The sequence below is a fragment of the Macrotis lagotis genome, chromosome 4 (assembly GCF_037893015.1).
Source record: "Macrotis lagotis isolate mMagLag1 chromosome 4, bilby.v1.9.chrom.fasta, whole genome shotgun sequence".
Lineage (NCBI taxonomy): Eukaryota > Metazoa > Chordata > Mammalia > Peramelemorphia > Peramelidae > Macrotis > Macrotis lagotis.
Window position 1 is genome coordinate 130,597,582 of NC_133661.1, and position 19,667 is coordinate 130,617,248.

Sequence of the window (19,667 nt, forward strand, 5' to 3'; positions counted from 1 at the left end):
TAGCAGAAGAAATTAAGACAATAAATTTGGATAATTAGAGTATAATAGAGTCCTCAAAAATAACTGCTACATGAAGCAGAGAAGGGGCAAATTGAAATGGTAGAAATGTTTAATATATATATATATATATATATATATATATATATATATATATATATATGATAGAAATGTTGGAAAATATATCATATCTGCAATTCCAGATGACAAACTCTGAGGCAAATGAAGAAAATGTCTTAATATTATGAATAATTTACTAAAATTAAAAATCTTTGATTACTACCTGGAAGGATTATGAGGAAGAGTGGGGGTGTGTCATAGTCTGTGAAGTGTGGTGGGGCTGGTTTCTATGAAAACTGAAAAAGAGCATATCACTTTAACCTTCAAAGGAGGATGCCATAATTCCTTGAACTCTATTAAAGAGATATTGCACTATGTGGATGAAAACCTGATATGACCTTACAAGAAATTTGAGAAATAAAGTTGGTGCGATACATGGAGGAGCAACTTGGCAGAAAGATGAAGACAATTAAAGGGAGAGCCATTAAATCACGAGAATGATTAAAGGAGTATAAATAAAGAGTTTGCCCATTGGGGTCCTATTTTGCTGTCTTACTGTGATGTAGCTCCAACCCTGGGGGTGACATTGAGTTCAGCAGAGTTCTCTCAGGGCTTGCCAATCTGGCAAAGTTTCCATTGCCCTGCTGGCAGTGGACTCTGTGTTTGTTGTCTGAGAACTGGCTTAAGTAGCCTTGGAGAGGTTCATCACAAGAGGGTTGGCCATCAATCAAGTGATTAATATTTTTTGGCTGCAGCTGTCCATGGAGTTGCTTTCTATGAGGTACAAAAGGGTTTGCAATATAGATCAGTGGAAAGAGAATCCACATAGAAGAAATAACCTTGAAAGAGTAAAGTGAGAAAAATCCTCATAAGACTTCAGATTTAGAGTTGTAAGAGATTCTGCAGGTCACATTCTTTTTACAAAAGAAGAAACTGAAGTCCAGGCAAGTTAAGTGATTTGCCTAAGTGACACAAATAGTAGAAGAGATAGAATTTGAACTCAGGTCTCCCAATTAAAAAAATCTAATGTATTTTCTTAGTGAATCACAATGCCTAAATACTGCAGCTACAATAGCTCAGGCAATCCTATTAATGTTTCTTCTCTCTATAACTTGCCTTTTGACATACTTGGAGTTCAGTAAACTCGAATTAGAACTATACTTCGAAATGTGTCAAAACTTTGACATGGAAAACTCAAGTACAAATCCTAGTTATGTGACCTGTAAGTCACTTAACTTTTAGATTTTCCTCATCTGTACAATGGGGATCAATATACTTCTACTATCTACTTTATAATGGTGCTGTAAGAATCAAAAGAGAAAATGGGAGGCAGCATGCAGCATTGAAACCAGGTGATGCCATAGTGACTTGAACTCAGGGCCTGCTGCTAGGAAGACTTCGAAAGTTCAAATCTAGCCTCAGATATGTGCTAACTGCATGACCTTGGACAAATCACTTAGCCCAGTTCACTTCAGGTCCCTCATCAGTAAAAATGAAGGAAAAGGCAAATCACTTCAGAATCTTTGCAAGAAAATCCCAAATGGGTCATGAAGAGCTGTACATGACTCAGCAGCCATGGCAATAACAATGAGGATCTGTGTTGGCTGACCCTGTACCATTTGATATCTTTATAAATCTTGGTTCAGACTGGTCCTATAGCTTACCTGGGGCCACATAGCAGTAAAGTAGACTAGGTGTTTTGGACTCCCAAATCTGGTACTCTATGTATTCTACCACACTGACTCCCAATGATGCCCCCAGGGTCACCTACAATCTATAAACTGATTTATCTCAATAGAAAATTTCTCTAGACCAGGGAAACTTAAACGATTCCCTCCCTTAAGAAGAATAGATTCAGTAGAGGTCTCTGAACTTAAATGGGAAAATTACATCCTTATTTTCATTTACCTCTGACTGAAATTCAGAATTTCCTTCAAATTTTATTCTGGAAAGGAATCGATAGACTCTGCCACAAAAGTCCATTATACAAAAGAGTTAAGAACTTCTGTCCTAAAATGCCCTGACTTTTGAGTTATTTGTTCCTTATTAGCTTTTCTGTCTCCTGCTTTGTTGTCACACTATTGTGTACCTACTTCTAGCAACCCCTTCCCCCAAACTGTGCTTGGTTTTCTTATTTTAATCTTTTGTAGTCTGGGAAATTGTCTCACTAAGACTATAAGAAATGGTTGCAAATTAACAGCAAATAGCTGTATTAAGGACCAGAGCTTTTGATGTATTAATAAAGTATAATGGCCTTTAGGATAGTTTTTTGTTTGTTTCTTTGTTCTTTTGGACATGTGTACTCAGAGATCTCTTTTCTTGTTTCCTGATTTTTGACAGTAATCTGGATAGCTGAGGTTGGTGGGTAAAATTGCCTCTGGATTGATGAGATATTATTGTATAAAACTGCTGAGTCTGATACTCTAAATTGATTTTCTATGCATCAGCCATACAAGCTGGTCAGGGGTCCTTTGGAGATTTGTGTGTGGATCAAAGGTCTATGCATGTCTAAGAAGAGACAACTGTCTTCCCCAATATGGTGTTGGAATTCTATTTTTAAAAAGGTGAAAAATCACTAAAATTGAAGAGAAAAGGTCAGACATGAAAGGCTGCAGTGTTCAAGCAGACCAGGATCATTTGATTTGTTTGCTTTTAAGAGCTGAGCACCTGCCAACTTAGATTATTCATCAGAACACAAATAGCCTTGGCCAATCATTCAGTGAAACCACAGAGTAGTAATGTGGGTTCAGTCATAGTCTACCCTGCAGGATGATTACACATTTTTCTAGGTTCCATGGGTTTCAGGCAAAACCAGGACTTTAAAAATCCATTTCTAAATGAGCCATGGAATCTAACAAAACCCCCAACCCCAATGATGTTGATATCATATTACACATTGGAAAACTACAATTGAACCCAGAATGTGATACATAGACACACAATCATTCAGCTGGAGACAACATAGGAAGCTATGCAGCCATATAAATAACCAGATTAAGTTTTAATATTATAACCTTCCATTTGCAGTAATGTGAATCAAGAAAGTGCTTTAAGAGAACAATGCATCTAGAATTTATAAACCAATCCAGTTTACATATATAGTAGGCATAAGATAAGATTTCCTTTAATTTGCTTCTCCCTATTTTCCTGTACCTGTGAGTATAGGGGAACAATTGTCTCCTAATGCCTAACTCATCTATAAGTGGGTTGGTCACAATGGAAAAAATCTGCAAGAGTTTTGACTTCTGAACCAGAGGAGGTGTGACATAGTGGATGGAGCCCTGAGTTTGGAAGCAAGAGGCTTTGATTCTGATCTCACCTTTTCTTTCTCTATCTTTCTTTTCTTTTTTAAAAAATTAATCTATGTAGCTTTGTACAAAGTATCTCAGGGTCTCAGGTTTTTTCATCTGTAAAAGGAGGGAAATGAGTTAAACAATCTCTAAGGTCCCTGCGGTGCCATTGTTTCTCCGCCTAACACTCGGCTGTGATTTATTACTATAGGGAGAACCTATTGATACAATTTAATCTATCATTGCAGATCAATTATTGAATACACTGAGAGGTTAAGCCATTTCCCAGCATCATATAGCAGCCTGCATCAGAGACAGGATCTGAACTCACATCTTTCTACGTTGAGGATAACTATCCATCAATTGTTACACTGCCTCATTACTTTAGATTGATGGGACCTGTTAACAGCTGTCCTTCCAGCTTTTCTCATGAAGATGCAGTAAATCTCATCTCCATAATTTTAGAACTGGAGAGGACGTTGAAAACTATCTAATTCAACACTTCTGTTTGACCGATGAGTCATTTGTGACCCAGAGAGAATAAATAACTTGGCGAAGGTCCCATACCTACCTAGTGGCAGATCTATAACTAGTAAACTATGTCTCCAAGATTCATGTTTTTCCCATTATATTATGCTTCTTCTGATTAGTGCAATTTATTTTATACATAATGAAAATGAGGCCAAGAGAGATTCCATGTGTTTCCAAGAATTACTCAGCTAGTTTGTGACTATAACCCAAGACACTTATTAGTTCAGTGCTACTTCTAAGATATTATCCTGTGTCTTTATCACTTGATGCTCTCTGCTACAGAAAGGCATGTTTTTGTTAAGTGATTCCATCAGGATATCTGAAGACATCTAGATGGAAGTCAGTGACCTGAAATGGTGAGTTTCTATCTACTTACACAATTATTGAGTCTTTTTCACTTTTACAGATATCCATCTATGATCTGACTGATACTTATCTTTGAAATTCTACTTGACTCAGTCTACCATGGGCATGGCAATCTAGGTCAGCAGGAAGTCTCTAAACATCTAAAAACCAACCTATGTGCTGGACTTCATTCAATATAATTATAGAGTAGTTAGAAAATCAGAACTGAAATCTTTATGTCAATCCAGTTGGCAGGCACACAAATAAATCTAAACATCTAAAAGAATTAGCGTGGGGGCAACTAGGTGGCGCAGTGGATAGAGCACCGGTCCTGGAGTCAGGAGTACCTGAGTTCAAATCCGACCTCAGACACTTAATAATTACCTAGCTGTGTGGCCTTGGGAAAGCCACTTAACCCCATTGCCTTGCAAAAAAAAAAAAGAATTAGCAATTGGTGGGTGCATGTAATAGAAAGGAAACTTTTTGTGGTGACTACTGATCTTATTTGAAAACCTCAGTGGAGTTTTGCTAATAAAGAGTTGATTTTACAATCTAAATCAAGGAGAAAAATAAAGTTACCTACTTGTTCAACAGTCTCCAAGATGATCAATTCCTAAGTGCTCTGATGCTCCATTCTTTTCCCTCATTTTGATCACTCTTTCCAATCACTATGGATAACTCAGATACTTTAGTGTTTCTGTTTCTATGTTTAATCAGAATATTTTCTCTTAAGTGAAATTCCTTCAATCTCATATTTTCCTATCTGTTCTCATTCCTTCTATAGCATCATATTTAATAATACCATTAAATATAATCCTTTATTTTGTCAGTTCAAATGGTAATATAGGCACCTGCTATATCCAAGGCTCAAAAGGGTGTAGAGAGTTATAAGATATGATTCCTAGCCTTAACACGCTTATAATTTGGTTGACCCTTTTGCTGATCAAATAAATCAAGTCCCTTCAAATCTCCCATAGTAAACTATAGTCAAAATTCCAAAGTATTCCTCCCTTCCTCTTCTTCCTAGATACCAAATTGAACAAAAAGAAGAAATATCCACTCTGTTTCAACCTACTTAGAACTTATCTGTCACTGCCTTGAGAGTTTTTTTTTTTTTTTAGCTTTTTGCAAGGCAAATGCAGTTAAGTGGCTTGCCCAAGGCCACACAAGCTAGGCAATTATTAAGTGTCTGAGACCGGATTTGAACTCAGGTACTCCTGACTCCAGGGCCGGTACTTTATCCACTGCGCCACCTAGCTACCTAGCCACCCCTACCTTGAAGAGTTAAAGCCTCAACCAGTGAGAAGAGAGAGACAGGATAAATGGATTGAGGAATGGAGTACACAAATCTGAAAATGAATTCTGTTCTAAAATAATATGAAGCAAATGATTTGACATAGAGCAATCAGTTCTTCCCTTCTAAATCATTCACCTCATTCACACACTTTCCTGTGTCATGGACTAAGCTATTAATGTCTTATTTCTTTAATTAAGGTTTATCTTGTACTGATTCATTCATGATGTGATTTTTTTTTCAACTGGGGGATTGGAAAGGAGAGGGTGGAGAGATTGGCTGTGTCTATTTGATGCCAAATTATCTGACCAAGTCAATCTAAGGTTCTTGAGTCACTTGAGACCATATGGGAAAACAAATCTAGATGAATGACTGAATTCTGACCAAATTGATGTAACTGAAGATATTTGTACCACAATAATAGATGATATCTGGTACTTTGAGATTTGCTGAGGACTTCACATACATTATTTCCAGTCTCATAACAACTATGAGGCAGGTATTATAGGTATTATTGTCCCCCCCCCCATTTTCTAGACAAGGAAGTCTCAGAGAGATTAAATGACTTACACATGGTCGTAAAACTAGAATTAGAAGTAGGGTTTGAATTTAGGACTTTGATACTAAGGCTAAAAAATTCATGATGCTTCTCCAAATATAAAAATGGATAGAATACAGTATGAAACAATGAAAAGAGTGATTAATTTGAATCTTACTACCTTTGGGACCTTGTGCAAATTACTTCTCTAGACTTCTGTTTGAGACAATTACCTGTTCCAACTCTAAATCTATGATCTATTTGAAAACAGGAGGAACTCTTTGAAAGAAAGAGATATAGGGCAGCTAGGTGGCGTAGTGGATAAAGCCTTGGAGTCAGGAGTATCTGGGTTCAAATTCGGTCTCAGACACTTAATAATTACCTAGCCATGTGGCCTTGGACAAGCCACTTAACCCCGTTTGCCTTGCAAAAAAAAAAAAAGAAAGAAAGATATAAAAACAAAATGTTAGACTTGGTGTCAGGAAGATCGCAGTTCAAATCCTGTTTCAGTTGCTTATTATTACCCAGTAAAAGGATCCTAGAAAAGTGATTTAATTCTCTCAGCTTCAGGTTTCTTCATTTGTAAAATGGGGATAAATAGAACCTTCATCACAAGGCTGTTGGGAAGATCAAATGAGATAAGATGTAAAGTGCTTCATAAACCTTAAAGTTCTATATAAATGCTAATGATGGTGATGTTTTTGTCATAGCATGCATTTATTTCTACTCCATTTCTTTTTAATCTATGTCATGAGACATCTTCCTTGAATCATGTAGAGGCTAGTCTTTTTGCCTAAAACACTATGGCTTAATGAAATGGGAAACCTTAGGCTTCGTTTTTCTATCTAAAGGTTTCTACAAGGAGAGGGAAAGAGCCATATCCCCAGAGCACTTTAATTCAGTTTAATTCAGTTTGATTTAGTTCAGTTTAGTTTAGGTCAGTTATATTCTCTGTGTATCCCTCAGGTATAGTTCCCAGATATTACCCTGATGGTGGGAAAATAGCCTCACAGAATGTGGTTTTTAAAAGTATATTTCATAGATGTGGGCAGGAATATTAGACTTGGAATTCAGGTTCAACATTTCACTGTTTCCCTTGTTGGAAGAGAAATGGAAGGCTTTTCTCTCTCCTTTCATGCATCTCCTTGGGCTACATTGCCACATCCTACAGATCTGGGAAGAGAAAAATCAGGTAGCATGGTTTTTTAGAGTTCCTTCAGACTGAAATATAGATGTGGAACTACAAATAAACCAAAATAAAATAAAGACAAATAGCAAGGGGCTATAGGGGCTTAAATTTTACCTAATTAGCTGACTAAAGTGTAACTAATAACTAAGTCCAGGAAATATCAGAAATGCCAGCTTCTAATTCACAAAGAATTTAAAACGTCACCATCCACATTGTTTGGAGGATAGAAAATATTAAAAACACACACACACACACACACACACATACACATACACACACACATGATTATTTTGTGAATTTAATCCCTAGACCTTCCAAGAGTCATACAAACCTAGTAAAAAATAAGTATTACCTAAATCAATGAATGTTTTTAATTACCTCAGGAAAACAGTGAAAGTATAAAACAGTCAGGTATATGGGTTAGCATGTTTTTCCCCCTTCAATGGAAATCCTGAACAGAATGGTACTTGTATCAAGAACACATTGCTTAGGAGCATACTAGAATTCTTGATGGGGTTATTGTGATGTTAGTTCTAGGATGGTGGAGCATGAATTTGGAACAACTCGAGGACTCCAGGTGCTCACCTCTGCTGCTTGGAATTCAGGAGTCTAGATTTAGTCTACTTACCTGGTATATAGAAAAGTAATGAACTTCAAGTCAAAAGAGTCTCCCACCTCACTATGTACTTGCCATTCCTTAACCACATCAGTCTATATTCTGTTTCTGTGACTTTGTAAGGTTAAACTCCATGATTGGATCCCTTTTCCTTTTAATTCACTTAGCTCAAGTGAAACTTCCTACAGTAGACCTCTTATGAGGCTTCCAATTGTTAGTGACCCCAAAGCCCAACCTATCCCTCAAATTACTTTTTTTGTAGTTTTGCTTTACTTATGTAGAATATTTATGTTATATATTTATACATGGATTGTCTAAATGTAAAGATTTGAAGCTTGCTAATGGCATGATTTGGAATCTAGCTTAACCTCTTTAAACAAAATATTGATTTCTGCCTTTGAGAGGGTAGGGAAGGGGTCAGGATTGGATAATTGGTACTTTCCTTGCCTGTATCTAAGAAGGGCAATGGGTGAAATTAATCTTTGATTTACAAATATTACTAGTATAAGACCACAATAGACTCAAAACACAAGTTGCTTCCTGTTCACTCTTAAAGGAGGATGGCAATCCCAAGTCTAACTTGCCAGCTTGATTCTTTCCTATCCAAAAATAAAAGACCTTAACAAATAGCATGACAGTATAAATTCATCTATCTAAGCAAACAAAAAATTGGAGGATTTATACAGGTTAGAACATACCAGAAAATATACCAGAGTGAATGAACTCTTTAGATGGGAGTGAGATGAATCTCAGCTTAAACCTAGAAGGTGGACCCTATTTCACTTATAGGAAAAACAATCTCTCTCTTTCTCTCTCTCTCTCTCTCTCTCTCTCTCTCTCTCTCTCTCTCTCTCTCTCTCTCTCTCTCTCTCCCTCCCTCCCTCCCTCCCTCATCTGTTTTGGAGACAAACTAGAAATCGGGGGCATATTGAGGACTTGACTTCCCCTATATGTCTATAACTTTCAAAATCTTTGCTTGTGTCTCTCCTGGAGAGTAGTTGGCAACATACATGTTTCTCTTCCAAATAAAAATCACTGGCACCAATTCCTCCCCTTATGTTGGTACTCAGCCTGATATCAGGCTCAGTATCCTCTTTGCCAAACTGGAGTCATATCTCCTTGCCCATACCATACATAGCAGCAAACAAAACCAACCAAACTTGGTTGAAAGCCTGATGTATCTGCTTTTTTCTTCCTCCTCCTACTTGAAAATAAGTTCTGTAAATATAAAGTTTGTTTTCCATTTTGCCTTTGTAGCACCAACATCTAGGAAAAATACCTAGTACTTTAGGTATTTAATGCTTGGATGATCTGAATGGAATTTATACTTAAATAAGTTCTTTCACCTCTCTGAGCCCCAGGTTCTTCCCATATAAAACTGGGGAGTTTTTCAAACCTTAAATTACTTTTAAAAAAGTGTCAGTTATTAACAGATGGAAATATTGATTGATGGAATACTTTACTACTTATTTGGTACATTGTATAAAGGTCACCTATAGTAAGCTTAGCCATCTGGCAGATGTCTTGGCATAATATAATTGCATTGCTATAAGTACCCGGAAAATAACTTTACAAAGTATTTTTAAGAAATCAACTTATTTATAAGGCAAATAATTGTTTTATGTGTTTAGACTCATTGTTATTTTTTCATGTAATTAACAGATTCTATCACTGGACATAACTTTATATATGCTTTTTAAAAAATGTTCTATTTTTGCTTCTTCTGACTCTCAGACATCTAAGAAATAAAAACATTTTAGCAAAACCAACAGCTAAAGACTGTCTGACTACTTATTCCATATTCATAGTGCTCTATCTGCCTACTGAGAGAAAGGTTTATTTTACAGTTACTTCTATAGGAAGAAGATTACTTTTCACAGTGAACCAAAGTTCAACTGTCTTTTCAGTCATTTGATCTTGTTCATTGTGTTGATGGTTCTGCTCATTTTATTCTATACCAGTTTCTCATCATATTTCTCATTCTTTTAGGGTGGAATAATATTCTATTACAGTTTTATAACACAAATTTTCAAATGATGGGTTCTCCCTCTGTTTCTAGTTTTTGTTTGCTGCCATAAAAAATGCTGCTATGAAACTTTTGGTATATATTGGGTCCTTCACCTCACCTGGATTATGGTCAGCAGCAGAATGATTGGGGGGAATATAAATAATTTATTTATTTTTTCTTACACAATGAGAAATTGTTTTATAGAATGGTTGAACAAATTTATAGTCCTACATTGACTGTTTCATCTTTTATCCTCTTTCCAACTTTGAGAAGAATCTTCAGTGATTTTATTTTGTATTTCTTTTTCACTGAAGAAGTTAGCATTGATAGTTTGCAATTCTTTTGAAAAATGTTCATATCCTTTTACTACTTAACAATTAGAGAATAATATTGGTATTTTGCTGACCTACCCATCAATTTGAAATAATTTTTTGTCTTAAAGAAACCTCCACAACTATTTCATTAAAATAGCTATGTATTTCTTTTTGGGGGGTTGGGGTTGGGGATTAACTGAGGAAATTCTTTGGAGGGCTTTTTTGACCAGTAAAGGAGTCATTAAAAAAATAAAGAAAAAAATGTTATTCCAAACTGCAAACATTAAGAGCATGTCTACTAACCACAAAGTCTTCATAAAATCCTTGCCATACATAGTGTTATATGTATTAACTTACCCCTCTAAATTTACTGTTTACATAATTTTAAGACCTTACTTTGTAGAAAAAAACATGTCAATTTGCAAAGTATTTTCAGAGTCTTTTCTTTCTTTAGATCATATATGTTCATAATGCTATGATTTCTAGGAGGGGAAATATGATGGCTGTCTACTATTCTAAAATATGTTCCATTTTGAATGTAGAACACTTTGAATATTCCTAATATTTTTCTCTTTCTCTGTGTCACTCTCTATTACCCTCTCTCCTCCCTCACCTCTCACAGGGCTAATAGTCTACCTGGGAATGATGGCCGGGGCCTTCATCTGGGGTGGCCTGGCAGATAAGCTTGGGAGAAAGAAAGTCCTTGGCATGTCTCTTGCAGTCAACGCCTCCTTTGCATCCCTCTCCTCTTTCGTGCAGGGCTATGGCTTCTTCCTCTTCTGCCGTCTTATCTCTGGTATAGGGTATGTACATTAGGAACATAAGACATATTACTCTGTGTCTAACCAGTGATTAATGAAGAAAGATCACTAGCTCTGGAGTCAGAGAACTGTGTTTAAAATCCATTCCTGATCCACCTATGTGACCTTGGGCAAATTTCTCAACCTCCCAAGTCCTCAATTTCCTCATTTGTAAAATGAGGGAATTGAACCGAAAGTCTTCTGAAGTTTCCTCCAGCTCCAGATCGTTTTGTGAACTTCTCCTGTAAACTTTCTGAAGAACTTGTGATATATCTAGATGATGGTCCCTGTCTTTGTTGATCTTGGATATTGGGATAATTGGAATACTATGATACTATCTTCCTTTGACACTGCAACCCTTTATCTCTTCTCTAAGTGGTAAATGAAATAAGAAATCTCTTGTCAAAATGTATTCTAGGCTTTCTTACAGGGAAGAGGGAGATGGGTTAATGGTTTATTTCTAATAAAGCCTCATATTTTAGAATAAAGCTTAGAAATAAAATGTCTACAATATGAACATAATGGACAATATGGACACTTTCAATTACAGGATCATTTATTAGCTGAGTTGCTTTGTTAGATACTGTTGATTCTAAAGTTGACATGAGTCTCTTCTCCTGGAACTTCCAGTGTAGCAAAGTTATGAGCTAGTAAGTTGGGCATTTTTGATATATGATAGAAAGCTGACATCTGATCAAAGAAGCAAACAATAGTGGCTTCAAAAGACTTAAGATGAAACAAATATTCCTCCCTCTCTAAACAGAGAAGAAATGGATTTGAGATAGGAATTCTTATACATGGTCATTGTGTGGATTATTTTTCTGGACTAAACATATATATATATTATATTGGAGGGTTTCTCTGAAAGTAACTTAGCTGGTAGTTATTAAACTTAGTTGATAGTTATTTAAAAACTCATCAAAATTGAATTTAAAAAAGCAAGAAGCAAGAAGCAGGTTAAATTAAGGTAGAAAACAATCAAGTGTATTATTCTTTAAAGAGTTCTTAAATCTATTTAGCAGAAAAAGAATAGCATCAAAATCATAGTATCACACTTAAGAAATAGGAGTGAATTGGGTACTTAAATTCCTCATTGGTTTGTTTCAATGAGAAGGACTCCAACTATCTTAGAGACATTTCCTTGCTCTGAATATAATGAAATCATTATGATTTCTGTGCTTCTAGCTTGAATTTGTCCTCTAAGTTTATCAAAATGCTTCTAATTTATTTACTTTTATTCATCATATGTTTTAGCCTTACTAACTAGTTAATTCATCATAGCTCATTAACTTGTCTTAGATTAACCAGGACAACTAGGCAACTTCATAATGAAACTTATTCCTCCATTTTATTCTGAAAATATTTTACTTCAATATTATATTTTGTCAACTCAATTTTATACATTATCTGAATAGTGGATGATGCTTGTTAATTTTCCTTTTCTAAACACACCTTGATTCTTCCATTTTGGTATTTTCCCCCCTCAGGATTGGGGGGTCCCTTCCCATTGTATTTGCCTACTTCTCTGAATTCTTATCTCGTGAGAAGAGGGGAGAACACCTCAGTTGGCTCTGCATGTTCTGGATGATTGGGGGAATTTATGCTTCAGCGATGGCTTGGACTATTATTCCACATTATGGTAAGTATTTTAGGCTCAAAATATTCACTACATAAATGTGTTTTCAATAGTTTTAATATCTATGTCCAAATATCCTTCTCTTCCTTTCCCCTGTGCTTGAAGCTTTCTCTTAGACATGGTTTTTGAGTGGCTTTCTTTTATTTCTCCTGGAAGACTATAACATGATATTCCAAAGTAAAAAGTCTACTGGAAATTATGCAAATTTTCCCTTATTCCCATTAGTTTTTATTATTTTAAAGATGCAATAGAAAGAAATGATAGACATATTTCATAGCTCATAAAGTTGGAGAGGAGCTAAGGAAATTATAAAGTCCATTTACTGAACCTGTATTTTTATTCTCATTTTATGGTTGTGACAAGAAATACATAGAGTCATGGTAGGCCTATCTCCCCTGCAGTAGTATAGTACAATTTGCAGAATTATTTAAATACGGGGAAAAACACTGCCATTTTAGTATTATGTGTCAATAATTACATTTCTGTATTGGAAAGTTTGTTGAAAAGCAGTCTACTAATGCTAGTGACTTAAAGACTGACCACAGTGATTATGATGAGATAAAAACACATAAGTAATCATTTTAATGAAATTTAGGAGTGGTTACTTGGAACCTGAAGCAGGGTTTAAATTTGTGACCACACCCCCAGTGGAAAAGTACAAGTATGGAAGAGGAACCAGAGGAGAGTAGATAGTTTTGAGAAACTTTGTGAATGTAAAATCAATGTCCCTGAAGATAAAAAAGGAGAGAAGATAATAAAAATAATATGTTTACATGGACTATATCTGAAAATATACCTTGTGTAATTAATATTTCTAAACCTCAGTTTCCTCACTTGTGAAATGGGATTAATAATACTCACACTAGCACACTATGTTGGGATCAAGGTATAGTATATCTTGCTGTATCTTATCAGACAGGATTCCAACTTGGAATGCTCTATCACAAATTGGACACAAATAGGTCACATGAACATTTGGAGTGAACACGCCACTAAATTTACACATCTCACATATCTTTGGAGTTATTGCAATTCTGTTCAGAGCTAGGAGGTATATTATAGGTCATCTAGACCAAATCCCTTATTTTAGAGAGAAAAAATTAAGTGATTTTTCACAGGATCCCACTGATGATTGCTAGAGCCTGGATTTAAACCCAGATCACTCATGCCTCCTTATCAAGTGCACTTTAGATTTGCAAAGCTAATGCTTTTTTTTAAAATGCATATTTATCATCCTCAGTGCCTTACATTTGTATATTAATACTTTTATTGTATGATGCCTTACATGTGCATTTTCTCATTTGTCATGAAAATCCTATGAGAGACTCCTAGTAGGTATTAATATTCTGATTTTATAGATGGAAAAATCTAAGCTTGTAGAAATTATGTAACCTCTCCATGTTTACACAGCTGGTAAATGGTGGAACTGGAATTAAAACTCAGATCTTATTGCTAGTGCTCTTTTCACAATAGCACAGTACCTAGAAGTGACATTGTTGCTAGAAAGATTGGATCCCCTAGACTAAGATAGTAGACAAGGTATTAACATGCAAAGTCAGGAAATTTAAGTATCTGCCTCTTCTAGTCTTCTTTTCAATACATTGAAAAATAGATATTATTTCTGCTGTGATTCAGATGGGCCAAATATGATGATGTTTCAGAATTCATTTCTAAAGTGTAACACATTTCTACTATTGTTTGATTCTCTCTCATAAAGCAAGGAAATATGGGGTAGGTGGATTGACTAAAAAGTACTGGGGCTGCTTTTCTGTTTAGTTTGAAGAGTATTCAATATCATTATTGTGTTTTCAAGCATCATATAAAGCTTGATGGCTTGATGTCTGACAAACATGAGCTTGAGTGAAACTATGACTAGTGTCAGGGGACTGGATTTTGCCCTGGAGATTGATTCTCCCTTTCTATAACAGTTCTCAAAGCTTTTTACCAGGTTCATGCTGTTTTGCTCCATTCTCAGTTTCCTCTCTTCTTTTTTTGACCTTCCTTCACCCTATATGTTCTTCTGAATATAGGAAGTTGGGGTTCATCGATCTATAGTAGCTAGAACTAAATTCTCTGGAGGATGAACTTCCTCCTATTCCCTACACAACATAGCTCTACTTTGCTAAAATCAACTTTTCTCTTCATTATTTTGCTCTCTGCCTTCCATCTTTTCCACCCCACCCTTAAGCTGAAATTTTTTCTCAGTACCAATATTCCTGGTTGTTTTCCGTTATTTTCAGTTCCAATATACCTAGCTATGACTCTACTGCAACCACAAGAAGGAAAACTGGCCAGTTCAAAACGTTTTCTTGATAAGTTACCTCATTTTTCTTGGTCTAAGCAAGCTCCTTAAGGGTGGAAATTATCTTTTTATATTTATATTCTCATTCTCTTTCACAGACCACATACATGTTGATTGGTTGATTAGTTTGATTGAAAAAAATGAGTTAACTGAACTAGCAGAGATCCCAAGGCCCTTCCTTCTCTAATATTCTGCAGTTCTATGATTCATATGCATAGCTCTGGAAAATCTGAGTATCTGTTATGAAAGATTAATTCCTATTTCAGCCAGAAACAACAGCTGTTTGTGAAATCCTTATGGAGAAAAGTAGGGCAGCCTCAAAGAACATGAAATTAAACAATATTGCCTTTTGAAAAACTCTCCAATCATAAATGCATATTACTTTAAATGTTGGGAAGCAGCCCACCATTAGGGTGAATTTAATGTCTTGGCCAGTGAATGAGACAAACTCAGATTATTGAAAGGGAAGTATCCATAGAGAGAATGAGAGAGTAATGAAGCCAGGATAAAGCATGTATATTTGTGAGAAACAATTGCAACAACAGGAAGAAATCTCTATTGGGCAGTTTTTCTAAGTTTTGGAGTTGGAGAGGCTGCCTGTATTTCTCTGGCCACGTAGCAGAGTTGGAGGCCTATAAGAATTTTGAATAACTTCACTTCTGATTTTGCCAGAATAATTTTAGGGTATTGGTTGGGGAAGTGTAAGTGCAGTTTTGATCATTGCCTGCTGTTCTACTGCCCCTGCTGGGAGAAAGGAAAGATTTTTAAATGAAAATGAAATTCCCTTCAGAAATCAAGAAGCTGAGAAGAGCAAATCTGAGAAGGAAAGTTTGGTTCTAAGAGAATGAATGGATCATCTTTTCTATTGAGGTGGCCAGTTGTATTTTAAGTAGTTGCTCTCTAGTGAGTTCCTCCCACCTCTTGGGAGATCCTCTGACCTCTTCCATTAAATGGTACAGCAAACAGTGCAGCAGTGGACAAAGAATATATCTGCTGAGTTCATTCTGTACAGGATGCTGTGTCAGACATAGAAAATATAAAAGATGTGATTCCTGTCCTTTGATAAAATGAATTATGTTTATAATAATAGCTGACTATACAGGGTTATAATAATAATCTGAAGGCTTTAGTGCTAGTTTAGACCATCTTAATGCTTATAGCTTTAAGCTACACCACAGTTTAAAACTAGACTAAGAGTTTTGGAACACTGAATAATGCTTTGAGGGTTGCAAAACAGTTCATAGACACTCTCTTGATTGAGCCTTACAAGAATCCTATGGGAATAAGTTCTGCGGAAATTATTATCATTCTCATTTTATATTGAAGAATCTAAAATTCATAGAGTTTAAGTGACTTACCCATGGACTTATACTATTGATAAATATTAAAGGTAAGTGTTTAAAATCAGATTTTTCTGCCTCCAGAATATAATGTAATATATAATATACCACTATATAATATACCACTCTTTATGTATAAAGCCAATAGATGAAGTTATAAATTCAAAACCAATGGAAATTTTCTTTTAATACAAAACCCAGAACTTATCCAAATGAATATTATCCCTTTCCAAAAAGAGAGTCATCTCTCAAGACTACATGGGATTTAAAGTTTGTGAAGTACTTTATAAATGTTAGATTATTTGATCCTCATAATCTTGTGAGGTAGGTGCTATGATTATTATTCATATTTTACAGGTGAAAAACATGAGGCTGAAACAGGTTGTTATTTCTTGTCCAGGGTCACACTGCTCATAAGTGTCTGAGGCAGAATTTGAACTTTATTTTTCCTGACCCTAAGCCCTACACTCTATCCACTGCATCACTTAGCTGTCTTGGACTTATTCATAATATACTCCCATCAGTATATAGATTCTTAGGGTCAGACAAGATCTATAGCATTATCTAGTCCATTGTCATTTGATATAGGAGGAAATGAGGTGCAAAATATAACATGAGCTTCTCAAAGTCAATCACAGAGACAGAGACTAGATTAGAGCCCACATATCTGCTTCCTAGCTCAGCACTCTTTCCAAGTCTTATTCTACTCAAAATGCCTTTGAAACCTGCCTTCTGCAGCTGCCCTATGTGCTGATTAATAAAACAAACAAGAAAAACAGCCTTACTAATTCACAGTTATACCTTATTTTTGACCAAAAAATAACATTATCAGCTCCTCCAGTAGATCACCCTTTCCCCAAAAATGATTTCAAATGACTTTTGTTTGTTATTAAAAAAAATCAAGGACACTTCAGAAGACAAACATCACAATCATCATCCATGACATCAAAGGAATTTTATAAAGGCTCTTATGGCAGTTTCTAAAAAGTAGTTCCCCTAAATATTTTGTGCTCAAATAAATTCATAGAGGTTATCTTTGGTGGGGACATCATGCATGTGTATGTCTAAGATCCAGTATATTTTTCAACAATTGAATTACCTTACAAACATAGCTTCTTTAGCAGTGAAACTAATCCAGAAAGAAATGTTTCATTATAGGTTGGGGCTTCAGCATGGGAACCAACTATCATTTCCACAGCTGGAGGGTGTTTGTGATTGTCTGTGCTCTCCCTTGCATGGCATCCATGATTGCCCTGAAGTTCATGCCAGAGAGTCCACGTTTTCTATTGGAGGTATGTAAATATGTTCCAAAATAATATTTCATAGTGAATTCAATAAGCAACCAACAAAAGCATAGACTTAGCTACATTTTCACTTTTAGAATCCTATATTTATTCTTTCTTTTACTTCCTAGACTGGTGAAAAGTCCCACATCCTTAAGTTTGAGTTGGTTTCTATTTTTTTAGTAACTACATTTTCAAGGTTTTTCTCTCTTTTAGCAATTTATTTCTTAGGTACCAAGAAGAATTCAATATTTGGGGATTTGGGGGACTTATTTTTGGGACTCCCTTCACATGGACTCATTAGTTAGGTTCATTTAGTCTACTTTTCTCATTGTCATGACTCAAGGAAGCCTGTAGCACTCTATAGTTTATTACCAGGAGGAAATCAAGGAATAAGTGGATTAAAAAAAACAACCCAAGGAAAACAGGAGACACCAAAGAGCAGCCTAAAGTAGTGTTGAGAGAAGTTGGCTCATCTCTCCTACTTCTTGTGCTTTTCACATTGCGGATGAAAAAGACACTAGAGTAATTGACTTTCTTGCTTTGCTTTAAAGCCTAAATCGAAGGAATTCACAATTTTGAGACTAGGGGTTCCAATGAGAGAAGAGTAATGTTCTAAGTGGGATCCATGGAGTTCAAAGCCAACATGGGAAAAGGCAAGAACAATGTTCTCAGGACAATGAGGGCCATACTATTACAAGACTTTTGATGTTCTCACATGGTCATTGTGGTAAAAGTCTTCTTGTATGCTTAAGCCCCAATGTCTGACTTGGATCTGATACCAGCAACATGAGAGAACAAGAATGATGCGTAAAGAAGGGGAAAAAAAAAGAAAGCCTAGAAGACCTTAGATCAAAAGATTATCACAGAAGTAATTAAAAGAATATCTGATGAATTATTATGACTATTAAAAGCAATTTAATTCATTGTGATTGGTGATAATCATATGAACCATTTTATTTCAAAGCATTACCAGAAGCATAGAGTATTCCATTATTTTTAGCATTCATTCCATTGATATAGGTCATAAAATAATGCAAGGCACTGTTATAAGCAGTCTTTCTATATCTAGACTAAAACTTCATCATCTTGTAGTCAACTTTCTGATAATAAATCTCTTGACATTTAGCTAGACTGGGCTATAAATGACAGATAAACATCTGTCATTTGGCATATACTCAAAGGTTTTCTGGATTGGTAGAAAATTATAGCATTCACATTCCTCTGACAAGTTTTGTGAACCAAGTTTGATCACCTTGTGATGAAGAATTTAGGACTTGGGTGTAGATAATTCTTTGTAATGAAACCATCAATCCCATTTTACAGATAAGATTAACAGGGAACCTTTATTAAGACTTGAGTGAATCCCAATGACTGATAGAAAGGACATTAAAAACCTAAAAAGCACCAAACATCACCATAACTTAAAAGGACTTTTCCATCCTAAGGAGCAAGAAATATAATGAGAAAGACATCCTCCCAAGACAATAAAATGAGAAAAAGATGAATGGAGATTGTGATAGCTGTTGGTTTGGAATAATTCTTCCCTTGACTTTTCCAGATGGGTAAACATGATGAGGCCTGGATGATTCTTAAGCATGTTCATGACACCAATATGAGGGCCAAGGGGGCACCTGAGAAAGTATTCACAGTAAGTATGCAACTGCCTTCTGGAAGTCAGTTATAACTCTTAAAACAGATATTCTATGCATTAAAACAATGGACTTCTCCACAAGTGATCCACCCAAACAATGCCTTCTACTTTACCCCTTCATAGATCAATTTCCATCACTTCCATCAAAATGTACTTTAAAACTCATCTCCTCAAAGAGGTGATATCGTACCACATTGACTATTCCTACAATCCTCTCTATTCCTTTGGGACTTATACTTCAAATCTAGATCATAAAATTTTTCTACTTTCTGACATTTTATGAAATTGTTCTGAAATTTCTTAATGTCTATATATTTGAATTTTCTCACATAGAATATAAGCTCTTTGAAGAAGTGCATGGTGTCTTTCATTTAGTTATGTCACATTCTAATATAACATTCTTATGCTAAACATACAATTGTTATTTGCCAAATAGTTTAGTGACCATCAACCATGGTTTTAGGAAAAGT

At 35.5% G+C, this 19,667-nt stretch overlaps 1 protein-coding gene across 2 annotated transcripts in view; it reads left to right on the forward strand.

Moving 5' to 3' along the window:
* The window catches only part of SV2B (synaptic vesicle glycoprotein 2B), a 168,543-nt gene that overhangs the window by 119,361 nt on the left and 29,515 nt on the right, over window positions 1–19,667 (forward strand). For both annotated transcript variants that reach the window (XM_074234147.1, XM_074234146.1), the window contains exons 3-6: window positions 10,805–10,985; window positions 12,470–12,621; window positions 17,419–17,552; window positions 19,105–19,194. In XM_074234147.1, coding sequence (XP_074090248.1) covers window positions 10,805–10,985; window positions 12,470–12,621; window positions 17,419–17,552; window positions 19,105–19,194 — 557 coding nt within the window. The remainder of the gene's footprint in view (window positions 1–10,804; window positions 10,986–12,469; window positions 12,622–17,418; window positions 17,553–19,104; window positions 19,195–19,667) is intronic.